Genomic DNA, 16,244 nt, shown 5'->3' on the forward strand with positions numbered 1-16,244 from the left:
ATAATAATAAATAAATAAAAGATAATGTAGGACCGACTTGTGGTACAGCTTAGTAAAATAAAACGAGGACCAACCCAAACCCAAGACAAAAAGTGCGAAGTCATCTTTTATTGTTATGGTGTCTCGTGGGTTTGTGGAGATCGCGAACCGTCACGAGTATCGTCGGTACTTTCGCGTTCACAGCTGCTTCTGAAGAACACCGGGTCCTGCGCGCGTCTCATCATGATCCCCAAATCAAACCTCTGCTGTTTTATTCTCTCTTCTGTGTTTATGTGCTTGTCTGCGCAATATGTCCCACCGGTAAGTCACAAACTAGAGTTTGTATTCTTATTTATGAAAACAAATGCTTCTTTACAGGTTTCCTCGTATCAATTTAAGTTAAAGCAGGACTGCAGTAGTTTGTTAAAAATAACCTAAATCACCAGTGCTGTTGGCATAGAAAAGCTTGACTGAATAGCCAACACAGTTTACTTAATTAAATGACTAATGTTCACATTTCAGTTCACAGAAGAGTGCAGAAGTGACATGTATCCTCCAAACGGCCCAACGTGAGTATGACAAGTGAAATTATGGATTATACAACCATAAAAACTCAGAGACCATAGACTGAATCACAGGAGAAAATAAAATTATAGTAATATTTCCAAATGTTTTTATTTTAACAGCTTATTGTCTTTGTTTTACAAATAAATTATGAATTTTTCTTTTTTAACATCAAAGTCAGGTGTTTTGTAACAACCGGGCGGCTGTTTCATTGTTATGCAATTCCGAAAGATGTATATCATATTATCATTGTATATATTATATTTTAATATTATATTATTATAACATTTATATTACATATTACAGTGTCCCATGTAATTTTTTAGTGCAAAAAGGTTCATTTAAAACTGTATTCAATTAGTTAATTTATTTATTTATTTTTATTTTCTTTATTTTTTTGGACCAACTTAAAATAAACATTTAAAGTGTTTTCATCATAGTTAATCTACAAATCTACAAAAACATAATTTTCTCTTAATAAGAATGATTCAAAAAGTGAATTTGAATTTGTTGAAGGGAGAGAATAAGAAAATGTGTGTAATCTCTGGATCTTTTAGATTTAATGGTGATGTGTCCTGGTACACAGTTAATCTGGATTTACCACCAAGCAAAAGATGGACAGATGTCATTACAGACAAAAAGAACGATGTGAGTATAAATGTTCTGTCTATGAATGTACTTATAGCAACAAAAGTATTGGCAGTTGTTTTGCCCTGACAAACTGTTCACTTCATTATTAGTTGCCTTGTTAGAAGGCTAGTTTATGTATTGGTGAATTTCTATGTAAACTATGAACCGAAATGTAAGTGAAATCCTTGAATTCCACGAAACTAAAACCAGATGTTCTTGAGCAACTCTCGGTGAACATTTCTCAAGAGCTCGTGTGCTTTGTCTTTAGATGGTGAGTATGATTCAGGCCATCAGAGATCTAGCAGACGCCTTTGTTCCCAGTGGAAAGCTCATCGATCTCGTAGATAAGGATTTGGTGAGTTATTAAAGAATCTCATCAGTCTAATTATGTATGATGCTTAATAATGATTTACTTAAGTATACTACAATCTTAAATCTGGCAGACATACCGTATACAGTACCTGTTACCGTTCATCAACATTAATAATTTTAACTAATAACTCTGCCTGTCATGTGTTTGTCCCCAGCCCTTGATGGTGGACACCCTGCCTTACCCGTTCAATGAGGAGATCAGAGGAATCGCGTCAGTGTCTGGTGTTTCTTTGGGTATGAATGCATTCAAACAATACTATTATGTTGAACACTTGAATAAAATCTGTATTTAAATCACACGATCACCTGTTCTCTGTGACTCAGGTGAGGTGGTGCTCTTCAACATATTTTATGAGGTGTTCACCGTGTGCACGTCTCTGGTTGCAGAGGATGTCAATGGTGAGGATATCGTCAGAGATAACATTATTGTCATTTTTTTTGTTACATTATTTTCATTATATCTGTTATAAAATATAATATATCCATTAAATGACATAGTGTACCAGTTTAGGTTCAGTAAGGTTATGTACGTGTATATATATATATATATATATATATATATATATATATATATATATATATATATATATATATATATATATATATGTAGAAATCAATACTTTTATTTAGTAAGTTACATTAAACTGATCATGTGACAGTAAAAACTTTTCTAATGCTACAAAATATTTCTATTACAAATATATATATTTTTTCTTTCTATTAAAGGCAGGGTAGGTAATACATGTATAAACAACTTTCTTCCAAATTTGTTTAAACTTTCTATATATATATCAATGCATAATTAAAATGTAAGTACTCTGATAAAAAGAGTATAAAAATCGAGTGACTCTAGACCGTTTAATCTGTATTAAACACAGCTCATTATTTCCATTTCGAGACGAAACATAGGATTGGCTTAGGCGACTGTCACTCTCTCGCAACCATGGCAACCACCCTTTTGCCACACATGACCTGCCCACTTGCGCGTGCACGTTTGATTTGAGGAAACAGCACGTTTGATTCAACAGGCACGGATCCTAGGAATACCAAAACAATGGCAGAGAAACAGCAAGCAAAATTCACAGTACCGGCCTATGCAGTTAGTGAAGGCAAACCAGGCAAAAAAAGGAAGACAGTAACAGTACAAGAAAAGGCAATGAACAAAAAGTCTTTGGATAAACAAAGAAATAAAACGCGAGTTAATATCGGTGTGGCTTTCCAGCGATGGCGAGAACTGAGGGAACTCAAGGGGCTGAAAAGTGACTCCTTGATGGCTTTATTTCTGCTGGACAGGTAAATCTTTCTTTTTGTATTTTGATCATAAATATTTTTTTCATGAAGCATGTGTCATTAGCACACGTAGCTGCGTAATATAGCTAACATAACATTACTTAGCGAGCCATAGTAGAGGCTTTGGAAGGAGCCCAGAAGGGAGGGGGTGGAGTGAATGGAAATAATGAGCTGTCTTTAAAACAGTCGTGAGAGGTCTACAGTCACTCGATTTTTATACTTTCTTTTTCAGAGTACTTACATTTTAATTATGTATTGATATATAAATAAAGTTTAAACAAATTTGGAAAAAAAGTTTTTTTTTACCTAACCTGCCTTTAATCAAAGAATCTTGAGAAAAAAATTATGTTAAATAATCCATTGCTAATGTTCATTGTTGTTTTTACACTAATTTTGATCAAATAAATACCATCTTGGTGAGCATAAGATACTTTTTTAACCAACCCTAAGCTTTTGAATGGCATTCTAAAAAAAAATAACAATTAAAAACTAAGCCAATAACTATGATATGAGAATGTTCTGTTTGAAGTTGTGCCATGTAGGACACTTTATTTATTATTTATTTTTTTTATTGTAGGCAATCTAATCCATGCAAGGAACCTGGACTTTGGTCTTTTCATGGGGTGAGTTTAATGTTGTTTTGACATTTGTTGTTAACCTACTTCCCTAATTTAGTTTTTTTGAGTGAATGTTTATATATATATATATATATATTGAAATCAAAACATGAAGACTTTATATTGTTGTGTGGTCTGCTCTGCTTACAGATGGGATTTGAAGAACAGGCCGTGGATCATCACTGAGAAGCTGAAGCCACTGGTTGTTAACATTGACTTCAGACGCAACAACCAGACTGTCTTTAAATCAACTAACTTTGCAGGATACGTGGGCATGCTGACCGGGATTCATCCAGTAAGGACAGAACTCACATCCTTATAAAAGCAATCTGAAATTATTATAAGAGAATGGATTATAAATCATGGTGACAAGATTCAGAATGACCTCTTGTCTCGGACATTGTTTTTAGTTTGGCTTCTGCTATTTAACAGGAAGCAGAATTGTGAACGCATGGATTGTTGGTCAGTAATCACGTCGCTTCTGTCTCTCAGTGTCTCTCTGTCTTCTGTTTTCTTTGTAGCACTCATTCACCCTCACTATGAATGAATATATACTTATTTTATTTGCTCAGATCTTTGGTAGATGCATGTTAGTTTTATTGTGACTTGTGATGTGAATTACAGGGATTCTGGAGTGGATCTTGGGGAAGAGAGATGGCATGTGGATGAGTTTTTTGACTCGTTCTGTCCTGGAGAATGCAACTAGGTTGGCTACAGATAAATATAATATTTGTGCATTACAATGCTTTACAAATGTAATTTTAAAAATTAAGTATTACTTCAAATACACATTCTGGTGCATCGTTTTCTAAAATAATTCCTGCAATAGAGTATAAAGAATTATTATGCATTTAGAATCACTTTTTTAATTCATCATAGGCTTTACAAGTTTCACCTACACAATACGGTCAAAAGTTTGATTTTTTAAAAATGTTTTTGAAAGGAGTCTCTTATGCTCACCCAGGCTGCATTTATTTGATAAAAAATACAGTAAAGCAGTACTATTCTATTACGGTGTCCACAAAATATTAAGCAGCAAAAACATTAAGAACCATAATTAATAGCATATTAGAATGACTTCTGAAGACTGGTTTAATTGCTGTTGAAATTGCATAATAGTTTAAAAATATAGTAAAATAGAAAATAGTTTATTTTTAAAATTGTAATCATAATTCACAATATTACTGTTGGTGAGAATGATACTTCTTTCCCCCCCCAAAAAAAAAAGTGTACAAATTTTGACCGGTGATGAATTTTTTTTTTTTTTGTTATGCCTATTACTTTATTTATTGATATTGAAATATGAAACAAGAGAATCATATCTCTTTGGTTTATAAAGATGATGATGATTTGGATGTTGTGTTCTTTTAGCTATGAAAGTGCCAAGGCTCTTTTGACTGACACGAAGCTGCTGGCTCCAGCGTACTTCATCCTCGGAGGAAACCAGCCGGGTCAAGCCTGCATTATCACCAGATCCAGAACACACAGCATCAGTCCACTGGAGTGAGCGAGCGAGCGAGCATTGCTATTGTCTACACATAGTTAAAAGAACACATGGGAAGTTGTCAGTATTTCAGTTTAACATGACACTTTGTGCGTTTTTCAGGCTTGATGTGAAGAATGGCAGGTGGTATGTTTTGGAGACGAACTATGACCACTGGAAAGAGCCTCTGTTTCTGGATGACCGCAGAACTCCTGCTATGAAATGCATGAATCAGACCACACAGGCTGTGAGTGTGGACACTGCAAACATAGAATATTTTTTTAAATACCAGTTTAGGTCTAAGTTTTACTTTTTTTTTTTTTCTTTCAGGATATCTCCATAAAGACGGTCTATGATGTGCTGTCCACCAAGCCAGTCTTAAATCAAGTAGGTTCATCATCTTTTAGTGTTTCATATTCTGACTTGTTTAACACTTTATCTTTATGGTGCTGTACAGTTGACCACATACACTACTCTTATGGAGGTGTCTAAGGGAACATTGGGGTCTTATATCCGTGACTGTCCTAACCCCTGCATGCCGTGGTGAGGGACTCCACCTGGACAAGCTGCATTACCGTGACGGTCTTCTGTAATTCATATTTTAGCGGTTTAAAATTGTTAATCTTACATTTAAAAAGGTTTGCAGTGTCTGCTTTTGAAATGAACATGGGCATTGTTGGGTTTAATCAAGCTTAAACTGTCAAACAGGTACAGTAGGGCAGCCTACTTAACACTCGTCTAAAGATGCATATATTGAAACAAAAATAACTGCACTGAGAGTTTATATTATGTGTGACAGATTATAGAAAATATTTTTTCAGTCAAATTTTTGTGAATGTGACTGACATGTTAGTGTTGTTTTTTATTTGTATTTTTTGTAACCACATACTAGAACACGGAAATGTGCACAGTGGAACAACTTGATAATTAACCTCATCAGCCCTGTTAACTAACAAATGCATGAGGGGAAAATGATCAACCAAAAGAAACAAATGTACATAAGTTGTACTCTTAAGCAGTAGACAACTTTACACAACTAACATCAATAAATCATGGAGATACAGTATTTGCTGCATAAATAATGCACTGAATCAGTGAATACTTACCAAAGCAGGTTTTCTGCAAATGGGATAGAGAGCAATCACTACAGGAAATGGTAAAAATCAACGTTTTATTTATTTTAAATCTCAAGTCTAAACATCAGCAAATTACACAGGTAAAATGGGGTGAGAACCCAAGCATTGGACAACATGCCTTTAAAAAAAAAAAGTGAAATTGAAAGCAAGAGAAAACATTTAAAAGAGTGCAATAAGAGGATAGGACAACGTATCAGTGCTAATATGCGATTCTGCTCTTTTCCATTACACAGTTCACTGTGCAGTCTAGGGACATGTCGAATACATTTAAATAGGGATGTTGTTTCGGATGAAGAAACATCTATTGTCCTTTATGTACTGCATTAGCAAAAAAATGCTAGCGGTCCGGGAGGGAATCCTAGAAAGAAATGCATAAAAGCCAAACATAGGAACACAAAAATGATTTGCATCCCTTAAACCGAAGCCTTTGAAGAAGCTTTTACAGAGATTTCTGGCTGAACAAAGAGAAACACAGAAAATGTACTTACAGACTACAGAACAGCTTAAAGACAAGCCCCTTCAAAACATCATCTCCTACATTCAGAATAAAACTACTTACAAGTGTAGAGACTTCTTTAACATCTCTTGAACTGTTAGACCACACATGCTGACAGGCTAATTCACCAAGACTTAGCTTAGCTGTTTTTTCCAAGAATCTCAAGCTATTAAGCTCATTATACAGTAATGTTGCATGAATGATGGTTTGCAGTGCAAGACGGATAGAAAGATCATTCTCATGCACTCTTGGCTTCAGTGGTTTCTGGGAAAAAAAAAATATATATATATATGATTTACACTAATATGAGTAAAACAATTGTTCTTCCATCATAGGGATCTGTTGACATGCAAATAATTGTAATTCTGCTCTGAATTTCAATATCCAATACATACAAAACCAATACATAAATTCTTAAATTAAGACACACACAAAGTTTTGTTCTGTTGAACACAAATTATCACCATATATACAGTGTTGGGGTAGTTACTCAAAAAATGTAATTAGTTACTAGTTACTTCTGTAAATTGTTATGAGATTATTTTACTATGTAGTTACTGCATTTGAAAAGTAACTTCACTACTTATTACTTTACTTTTTTTAGGGCCCTATAAAATCCATTTTATTTTTCCTTTTTAATGGTTACATTTAATTGTATTCATCAATAAGCATGTCTAATTAAGACTTCATTAAGAGATTTAATTCATAACACTTTTCACAGCAATTTATTAAAAGTTTAACAAAAATGGCGTTTAGGTCCCTATGAAATGTTTTATTTTTTCAGCATGTGTAATTATTTAAATTTTTTAAATGCAAATATATTTTCAATCTGAGTATGAACAACAAAAACTATGCAGCATATAGTAAAAACAATTACACAAATTGTCTTCAACAATACAGTGCAAAAACAGTGCAAATGATTCACACAAACTACATACAAAATATTCAGAGTGCAACAGAAAAAAAAATAGTGCAACTATCTTTATGAACTGTATAATTATATAATGATTTACTTCGTATACATAATATAAATGATCGATCCATTGGCTGTAATCTGTGTCAGAATCGATTTTACCGGGACATCGCCTAACGACCCAAGACATAAATTCCAGTGCTTTATCAGATATGTACCACTGTTTCATCCTTGTTTTTGATTTGTTTTATGTCAAAGTACTCTGTCGAGTGTTTTTGGTGCTTTTTCTGAGAGTTTTCTCATGCAAATGTTATTGTGTGTTTGTATTCATGCACTCACAATAGACTCATTGGTTTCTTCTGACGAATCAATGTTGTCAAAATGCGATGACGTAATCACGTACACTACGGTGCCTCTGAATATCCATAATGAGATACATAGTCTTTCGGTCTTTGAGGGTTAAGCGCTAAGATCAATCGTTATCGGGAAACCTGGCCCAGAAGTTTACACACAGGCAAACACGGCATGTGTAACGCAGGAAAGCGCGTTCCTATAGTCTAGTAAAGTAGTGTAGTTACCAATATTATTAGTGTAATGCGTTACTTTACTTCGTTACCCAAAAAAGTAATATCGTTACTGTAATCCATTACTTTGTAACTCGTTACCCCCAACACTGCATATACACTCATTTTACATTTTGAAAATTAAAATGAAGTCTGAACCGATAGCATATGGTTTGAGGTCATATTTAATAGTTACCAGGCTCTTTGAGTGCTTGAGGATTTCCCACCAATCCTGTAAGCTCTTCTTTATTTTCATTGAGAATTTCAGCTGTTAAGTTATCATATTGCTGCTCTTCTGAGATCCTCTTACAAAGCTCTTCCTGTACAAAGTACAAGCAGAGAACATGTTTAAAAGCAGCATTCTTTGGAGATGTCATACAGTTTATAAACGAATATGTAAACATGACTACTCAAGCTTTTACCTCACACAGAAGAGACATTTGAAGAGGAAGGCCCTCCACTTTAACAAAATCTTCCTCATCTGATCTCTGGCTGGTATTTCCAGATCCTGCCTCCTATATTATAAAAAGTCAAACATAATACCTTTTTTTAAAAATCAGATAATTTGGTCAGTCTAAATAAACAAATAAAAGATGTTTGATGAGAAAAGATGATCTGGGGTTTGCAATGAGAGTGAGACATACATCAGTGTTGATCATGACTGGAGACTCTGTGTCAGGACTGGCTGAATCTGAGCTCTGTGGTGTTTCCTGGGCTGGTGAAACCGTATAGTCCTCCTTTTCTCTTTCATCTCCTGAACCAGTTTTTGCCTCCTTTCTGCCCTCCTCTGGAAGCTGAACCAAGTCTTTGGACTCAGATTTTATGCTTTCCACTATTTGAAAAAATGGGAGACAAAATGCAGTGAGTTGAGTGTAAATACCACAATAAATGTTAAAGGGTTAGTTCACCCTACAATGAAAATTCGTCCATCTTCTACTCACCCTTGAAGCATCCTAGGTGTATGTGACTTTCCTCTTTCAGAATAATCCAATCAGAGTTATATTAAATATTGTACCCCCACTGAAAGGCTTGGAAGAGAAAGGACAATTTTTTATATAACTCCTATTGGATTATTCTGAAAGTGGGAAGTCGCATACACCTAGGATGCTTCGAGGGTGAGTAGAAGATGGATGAATTTTCATTCTCAGGTGAACTAACCCTTTAAGGCTATAATAAAGAGGCATACATTGGCTGCTTTCTGAGTTTTTGATGTCTGATTTGGTTTCCTGGGGGGCTTCGTTTTGTAAGGCAGAGCCCTGGAACAACACAACAGGTCATTATTAGTGTTTGTCATTTGAGCTGATTCTGATTATTTGCTATGAATGCCAACACACCTGTCTGTGTTCACTAGTGTTGTCCATGCTGGCTTGTAATGATGTTTGCACCTCAACAGGTCCAGCCTCAAACTCCTCCATCTCCTCCACTTCATTTTCATCTTCTCCACTGCCGTAGTTACATAGAGCCTGTGTCTCTGCTTTCGACAGGCCTAAAAAACAAAAATAAACATTCCATTCACTCAACACACAAGTCAAACCGATTCTTATCAAAGTCAAATACATTATAGAACGGTCTAAGCCTGTAGACGATAAGACGGACAACCTCCAGCAAACACTCTTAATGGGTACTGTTGAACAGTCAGAACAGTAAAAACTAAATGCACCATAGATGGCGTTTTAGTGACACCAATCAAAAGGAAGAACATGTAATCACTTGAAATATACAAATTTTTACATATGGATTTATTCAGCAAGGAAACATAAAAACGACTAAAAGTCAAGACTTTCTAAAAGACCATGGTGACACTGAAGACTGGAGTAACAGCCACCAAAGGAATAAAATCCATTTCGAAATGAACAAATGAACAAAAAAAAAAGAAATGTATTTTACATTGTAATATTTCACAGTACAGCATAAGTGACTTCTTTCAAAACCCTATAATAAATTTTTTTTTTTAACAGTACTGTATATTTATTTCCAAAGCCAAGCTATTTTTTTCCAGTTTCTTTTACTGTCTGTATGTTTCGAATAAACTCACTTATAGAAAGAGGCAGCTCGTCTCCCTCCTCTTCTTCCACCTCAGATGCTTCACTGCTCTGTGCATCTTTTTCCTTGTTCTCTTCCTTCTCATGAAGCATCCCTCCCTGCTCAGTCTCATCCTGATCCTAAGGATGAAAAATTCAATGTTCAACATTCAAAACATTTAGACTCGCAATAACAAATATAAATTAATTACTAAAACCCCCATGCTTAAACTACAAGTGAAGACTGTGGGACTTTAGATTCAGAAGCAGTGTAACTGCTAAATGTATTTATGTGAATGCTGCAAGTGTATCAACAATTATAACTTACTCTGTCTTCATCAAAATATGATGGGGAGATTGTCTTTTCTCTCTCTATAGTTTTCGCCTCCTAAAAAAAACCAAAAAAAACAAATGCATCAAGCATTCCCTTCAAACACAGAAGCATCATTACATACATGATGATGATTAATCACTCAAGCCTACCTCGGTGTGAGGTGAGTGTTTTGGAGATGTGTGGTCAGAGCATCTCTTGGTTCGGAGTTTGTTTTTAGAGGTGTTCTGATCTAAATCCTGCATCAGTCTGAAGAAAGCAAGCTCATTAAAGAGGATCTCAGAGATCTCCACCAGCAGGTCCTCACCGCAGTCCTGCAGCGTCCGCCCAACAAACTTACTCAAGGAGTCCTGTGCACAAAACCAAGAACTTGTAGGCTGTGATCCAACTAGTGGCCTTCCTACATAGACTACATTTTAGGGCATCACATGCTCAAATATTCTAGCACACTATGATTCTCAAAACGATTTCATCTAAATAATTAATAACTAACTAATCTTAAAAAAAAAAAATAATAATAATAATTATTGATGAAAACAAATAAAAAAAAAAGAACAGAAGAAGCTAATTACATTAGGACAAACAAATTAAAACATTAGAAATGTACTTACCTGCAGGATGCCGCCAAGCTGTCGGTGGAAGAACTGAACAAACTCTTTGCTTTCATCATTTTGCTGAGTGAGTTTGAGCACCATGCATTTCACAGATGTGAGCAGCTGGTGTGAACACACCTCCCCAACATGCTCCTGACAGAAAGACATTAGCAAGACAGCATGTCTACAAACTGCAGTTTTGAAGGTTAATTTATTTTTAAATTTAAAGAGATAAGTAAAGCAAGCTCACCTTTAGGAATGGAATAACTTCTGTCATTATGGCTTTAATCTGTCTGTCAAGCTGTTGTGTGTCAATCTGAGGACAATGTGCATCTGTAGACAAATGTACAGCACCTACAATAAGACAATGAGACAAACAGAAAATTGATGAAAACAAAAGTACATCTACTTATAGGGATATAAAACCCAATCATTCATTATATACGTTTAAAGCAAGCAAAGCTTTGGCCAGTGCTAATTATAAACATTCAACCCCCATAATCCTTAACAGCAAACTCTCAGAAAACCTAATGAATGGGAAATTTATCAAAATGTCTTCTTTTCTAGGTATAACATCAAAGATCATATTCTATAGGACACAAAGTTGTAGCCTGTGAAAATCAAGACACTGCCGCAAGCGTGATACACAGTCATTAGATTGTAAAAAGCCTGGATTATTCCTTCAAGAAAGAAGCTGAATCATAAGAAGATGCAATGCAGTAAAGTGTCAAGAGATAAGTCTCTAACCAGGCATTCGCTAGCTGTTTGGTTTCTATTTATATGCGGCCATGTTAGAAAATCTACATTATCAAAAGCTTATTTGTCAAAAATAATAATAAAAAAAAAACTTTTTATTGAACTTTAAATTAGTTAAATGTATTTTATCAGAGTAAATTTCAACATGCGGCATGACTGTCACAAGCAAGTAACATGACTGAAATGAATAATGGGGTTCAAAACAGAAAAAGCAAAGGGAAATAGAACAAATGTTAGACACAGTTAGAAGGGCTCTACTCTGCAGTCTAAGAGTGTTCACAGCAGTACCTTGAGTGAGTGCTGAGGCGGCAGCAGCAGCAGCTCCAGGGCTGTGCTCAGGGTTATCGGTGTTAAACTCAGCCCTCAGCTTCATGCGCTCATACTCCCTCATCCTGGCCATTGCCTTATCTAAATGAATTACTGTGTTACCTGGAGGAGCAGGAAGGAAATAAATGGAGAGAGAAACATAACAGTATTCAAGAGGAGCATGATAAGATTCAGACCAGCACAGCCCCAGCCCAGCAAAGCAAGCATTATTGTGGTAGCGTGACGCATACAGCTCTGTCTTCTTACCCAGGTCATCACTAGCAAAGGGTTCAAGGTTGGAAGAGGTGGACAGCAGGCTCTCGTTGTCCATCAAGTCTCTATCTGCTACCCTCTTCAATACAGAGTTGGATTTAACTGTTACAATCTTCTCAGATGCATCCTGGACACATCAGCAAAAATTAGCGTGTTAAAATTAAAGAGAGAGAAAAAACAAAAACCAATGAGGGAGCAAATGTCTCACATTGTCACTGGTAGCCAAGCTCTCACTAGGTGTGAGCTCTGACTGGGAGCCTGTGGCCCATACGGCCGGACCCAAAGATGATGCCTGCTCATCAGCCACACTCTTCTCTGTCAGGTGCCTCGTTACAATGTCCTGCCAGTCAGAGCCAACAATGAAATATGGTTATTACTTTAAAAACAAAAGGGCAGTCATCACAAAACAATCCTTACAAATACTAAATTCTATTGATCTGTTGATAAAGTAGTAAAAGTAGCCCATTGCTATTAAAGCCAAAGGCTGTGAAGAAGATGTGATTAATGAAAAGTTTTTACAATTTCAACTATTAAGTATACAGACTCTTTTATTATAGGGCTTTGAAAAAGGTATCAAAGAGGTCATAAATGTGAGAAATCAACAAACCTATTGAAAAAAAAAACAAATCAATATAGTAATTGTTAATATTTATAAAACAATAAACGTGTATATTATCAAAAACACAAACACACACATACATACATTATATATATATATACATACTAGGGCTGTGCGATTAATCGAAATAAAATTGAGATCCAGTCATAAAAACAGAATTTACAGTTAAACGCGGAATGGCACGGAATTTGCCAAATTTTGAATGAATTAATCAAAAATAGGTCATTGCACTTACATCAAATCACGATATGGACTAATATCTGTAAATATTAAGCCGGAACAGTCTATTTAAATATGAATCTTGCATGTTCTGCGTGTCTGTGTTAATGAATGGAGCAGAAGCGCGACTTCATTCATCCACAGCGTCTGCTGTCTCACTAAATAAGGACGTGAACACATGAACAACATCTTCAGAACTGCTCTGACAGTCACTTTATGAGCATTTGACCGTTTGATTGGAGTAAAACTAGCGTCACGTCACATACACAAAACTGTAAAGGTACGCCAACCCGTCAAAATAAAAGTCTGGTTAAAGACTATTGTTCAGCAGAATGTACATTGCCTACCACAAAAAAAGGTTTAATTACACAACATTTCTTCCATGTTTTATTTTTAATAGTAAATCCCCTTTGTTTACCAAAAAGTTAATTTTCAATAATTAAAACATGAATTAAATTTATGTTTTATGTGTTTAATGTTTAATGTGCATCTCAGAAAATGCTTTATTTAAAACGCCAACTGAATGGGACTTAAATGCACTTAATTCATCTGTCAACTTTCTTGTCATTGTTCACAGTACAAGTACAGACAGAGAAACAATGGGTAATAATTCAATGTTTATTTTTGATGTATACATTGCATTCTATGCATTTAAAAAATAAAAATATTTTTTTTTCTAAAAAAGGAAACTTAGTTGTTCATTTTAAGAGACCTGTGACGGTCAAGGAGGGACCGCACATTCAACATGGACGTTAATACGCACAAACACACACAGAGACTGTTTGTTGATACATTAGTTTATTGTAATTATTGATCAGAGAGTAAATAAAATACCTGCAACCCTCAGGCCTCAGGCCACACTCTCCACTGCAGAAACAAACAGACTACCTTCCATTACAAAGACATTCACATTAATACGGGTGGCCAACACCATTACCACATGTGGAGGGACAAACTCACAGTAAACACTTTACACATGTTCCCTTAAATAAACGGAGTCTGAAAGAAACATATTGGCATGATGTTCTACTTAATAAATCTACTTTGTTATTAACTCGTTCACATTAAACAGGAAATAAGAGCAGCAACTCGGCCACGTTGCCCCTGAAACCCCCACGCTCAATTAATACATGGTAGATTCCCACCCTAAGCGGAACCAATAATTCCTGCCATTGTTTCTTACCAGGACTCTAAAAATCACGGGACAAACGCTACACAGGAACAATACACATAGTTTACAGTTATTTCATTCACTCTCTGATCAATAATTACAATAAACTCTTGTATCACCAAACAGTCTCGGTGTGTGTTTGTGCGTATGTGTGCGTATTAACGTCCATGTTGAACGTGCAGTCCCTCTGTGACCGTGACAAGACCCAGGAGTCTTATTTTCTCTTGCAAAATTAATATTGCACTTTAATTAAGCAAAAACACATTTTATCCGATTACTCGGTGGAATTTTTGGTAGATTACTAAAATATTCGATAGCTACAGCCCTAGTTCACACTGCACGCAGTAAAAAGATGAGAACAGAAAAGGTTACAAATAGAAAGGCGCGTGAGCACAGAGAGTTGTGAATGCACAGGACACAGGTTGAGCGAGAGGAGACACGTTGTAAGGCAGCATATATCTGAGCCTTATACAGTCTATGATCTGAGCACGCGCATCTGGTTTTGTTAACAGAGCAAAGGATATCTGCGTGCGAGTCAGTGATGCGCAGGTTGATCCAAAATGAGCGGGTGCCTGCGGTCGCCCCCGGCTGCCCGCGGTTACGAGTCATCCAATAATATTTTTTATGATATTCGGGTCGCAGTCGGTCGGGTCCTTTGAAATAAAAATGCCAATTAAACCTGTCATTTATATAGTACTAGAAATGTTTTTTAAATACATAGGCCTACACTTTATTGGCTGAATAACTGGCATGAAAATGACGCACGAGCTCAGTCTGAACGAAGACTGCATGGGGAGCAACGTCGCTGTTTTTGGTAAAACATGTTTTTGACGACTTCATTAAGTTTTGTTTTATAGAAAACTCTTTTTAAAAGATTTTCGTTTTGTATAAATTGTATCTTAATTTTGATTAATGTTTTATCAATCAGTTGCCCATATTTAATAAATAAGAAGCAAACATATAGCCTAGCAGACAATGTAATAAGGCGCCGGCACGATCTCTTGCATTGCATGTGAACTAAACTCAGCGTGTGCCTCACAGATTTGAGAAATATAGGCTATACATTACAGAAAGCTTGAAATGTCTCTGGCGTTCATGGCGAGTCTGCATCGTCAACTTCATCTTTGCAGCAACACAGAAAACACCAGTTTATTTCTAAACAATAAAATGACTCCTTGCATATTTTCGAACCAGCAGGCCATTCTGGGTTGAGTGAGACCCCACGGAATGAGCAAGCGGATCAGGATATTCAGAAATGCGCTCTCTGCTCACGAGCTCTGATCGGAACAAACCCGAGCCTCTGCTGACCTTGCATTATTTTAATGTGCTTTCGCGTTACAATAATGAAATCTCGTTGCTGCTTCTGAACCGCGTACACATAACTTACTCTATACGCACTGCAGATTGAGTACGTGTGACCCTTGGGTAATAAATATAATGGGCAACTCATATAACACCTGAGGCACTGCTACAGTGAGCTTTATGACCAATGCATGGCAAAAAAAAGAAGAAGAAAAAAAATCCCTGAACACGGTTTTATTTTATTTTTTTATTTGTTTTCCATATGTCTAGACATTTTGTTTGACATCTTTTCTTAGTGATTATTTTGACTTATGTCTGTTCTAGAGACATTTGATAAAGCTCTCATTGGTTTTCTTTTTGAAATATGTTTAAAATTTATACTGAATGCATTTATGACTGTAAAGCATGTCTGTATGTGTCAAAATCGTGATTAAAATCGAAATCGCAAAATTGATAAAAAAATCGTGATAGGTTTTTTTTTGTCCATATCGCACAGCCCTAATACATACATATATATATATATATATATATATATATTTCATGCCACCTGCATATTTGTTTTGTACAAGTTGATCATTCTTTTGACATTCTCAGGTTTGGGCAACACATT

General features: G+C 35.7%; 2 protein-coding genes across 9 annotated transcripts in view; one reads left to right on the forward strand and one right to left on the reverse strand.

Annotated features, from left to right (window-relative positions):
- Positions 1-124: 124 nt before the first annotated feature.
- On the forward strand, positions 125-6,001 carry LOC132142256 (acid ceramidase-like). The gene is given in 13 exon segments (XM_059551998.1): positions 125-300; positions 502-548; positions 1,101-1,191; positions 1,442-1,528; positions 1,701-1,779; positions 1,870-1,944; positions 3,413-3,458; positions 3,603-3,747; positions 3,974-4,158; positions 4,824-4,955; positions 5,059-5,182; positions 5,266-5,322; positions 5,393-6,001. Coding segments are annotated over 13 exon segments (1,236 nt in total). The 5' UTR covers positions 125-222; the 3' UTR covers positions 5,483-6,001.
- An 88-nt stretch (positions 6,002-6,089) lies between these two features.
- The window catches only part of pcm1 (pericentriolar material 1), a 50,244-nt gene continuing 40,089 nt past the window's right edge, over positions 6,090-16,244 (reverse strand). For 7 of the 8 annotated variants that reach the window (XM_059551996.1, XM_059551991.1, XM_059551993.1 and 4 more), the window contains 14 exons: positions 12,532-12,663; positions 12,318-12,450; positions 12,033-12,173; positions 11,239-11,342; positions 11,007-11,141; positions 10,548-10,745; positions 10,393-10,452; positions 10,079-10,205; positions 9,378-9,529; positions 9,230-9,299; positions 8,688-8,875; positions 8,466-8,558; positions 8,240-8,363; positions 6,090-6,831 (listed from right to left, as the gene is read on the reverse strand). In XM_059551996.1, coding sequence (XP_059407979.1) covers positions 6,806-6,831; positions 8,240-8,363; positions 8,466-8,558; positions 8,688-8,875; positions 9,230-9,299; positions 9,378-9,529; positions 10,079-10,205; positions 10,393-10,452; positions 10,548-10,745; positions 11,007-11,141; positions 11,239-11,342; positions 12,033-12,173; positions 12,318-12,450; positions 12,532-12,663 — 1,683 coding nt within the window. In that variant the 3' untranslated portion in view covers positions 6,090-6,805. The remainder of the gene's footprint in view (positions 6,832-8,239; positions 8,364-8,465; positions 8,559-8,687; positions 8,876-9,229; positions 9,300-9,377; positions 9,530-10,078; positions 10,206-10,392; positions 10,453-10,547; positions 10,746-11,006; positions 11,142-11,238; positions 11,343-12,032; positions 12,174-12,317; positions 12,451-12,531; positions 12,664-16,244) is intronic. The other variant, XM_059551997.1, reaches the window with a different exon arrangement.

Source organism: Carassius carassius, chromosome 6 (assembly GCF_963082965.1).
Source record: "Carassius carassius chromosome 6, fCarCar2.1, whole genome shotgun sequence".
In the NCBI taxonomy this organism is placed as follows: Eukaryota; Metazoa; Chordata; class Actinopteri; order Cypriniformes; family Cyprinidae; genus Carassius; species Carassius carassius.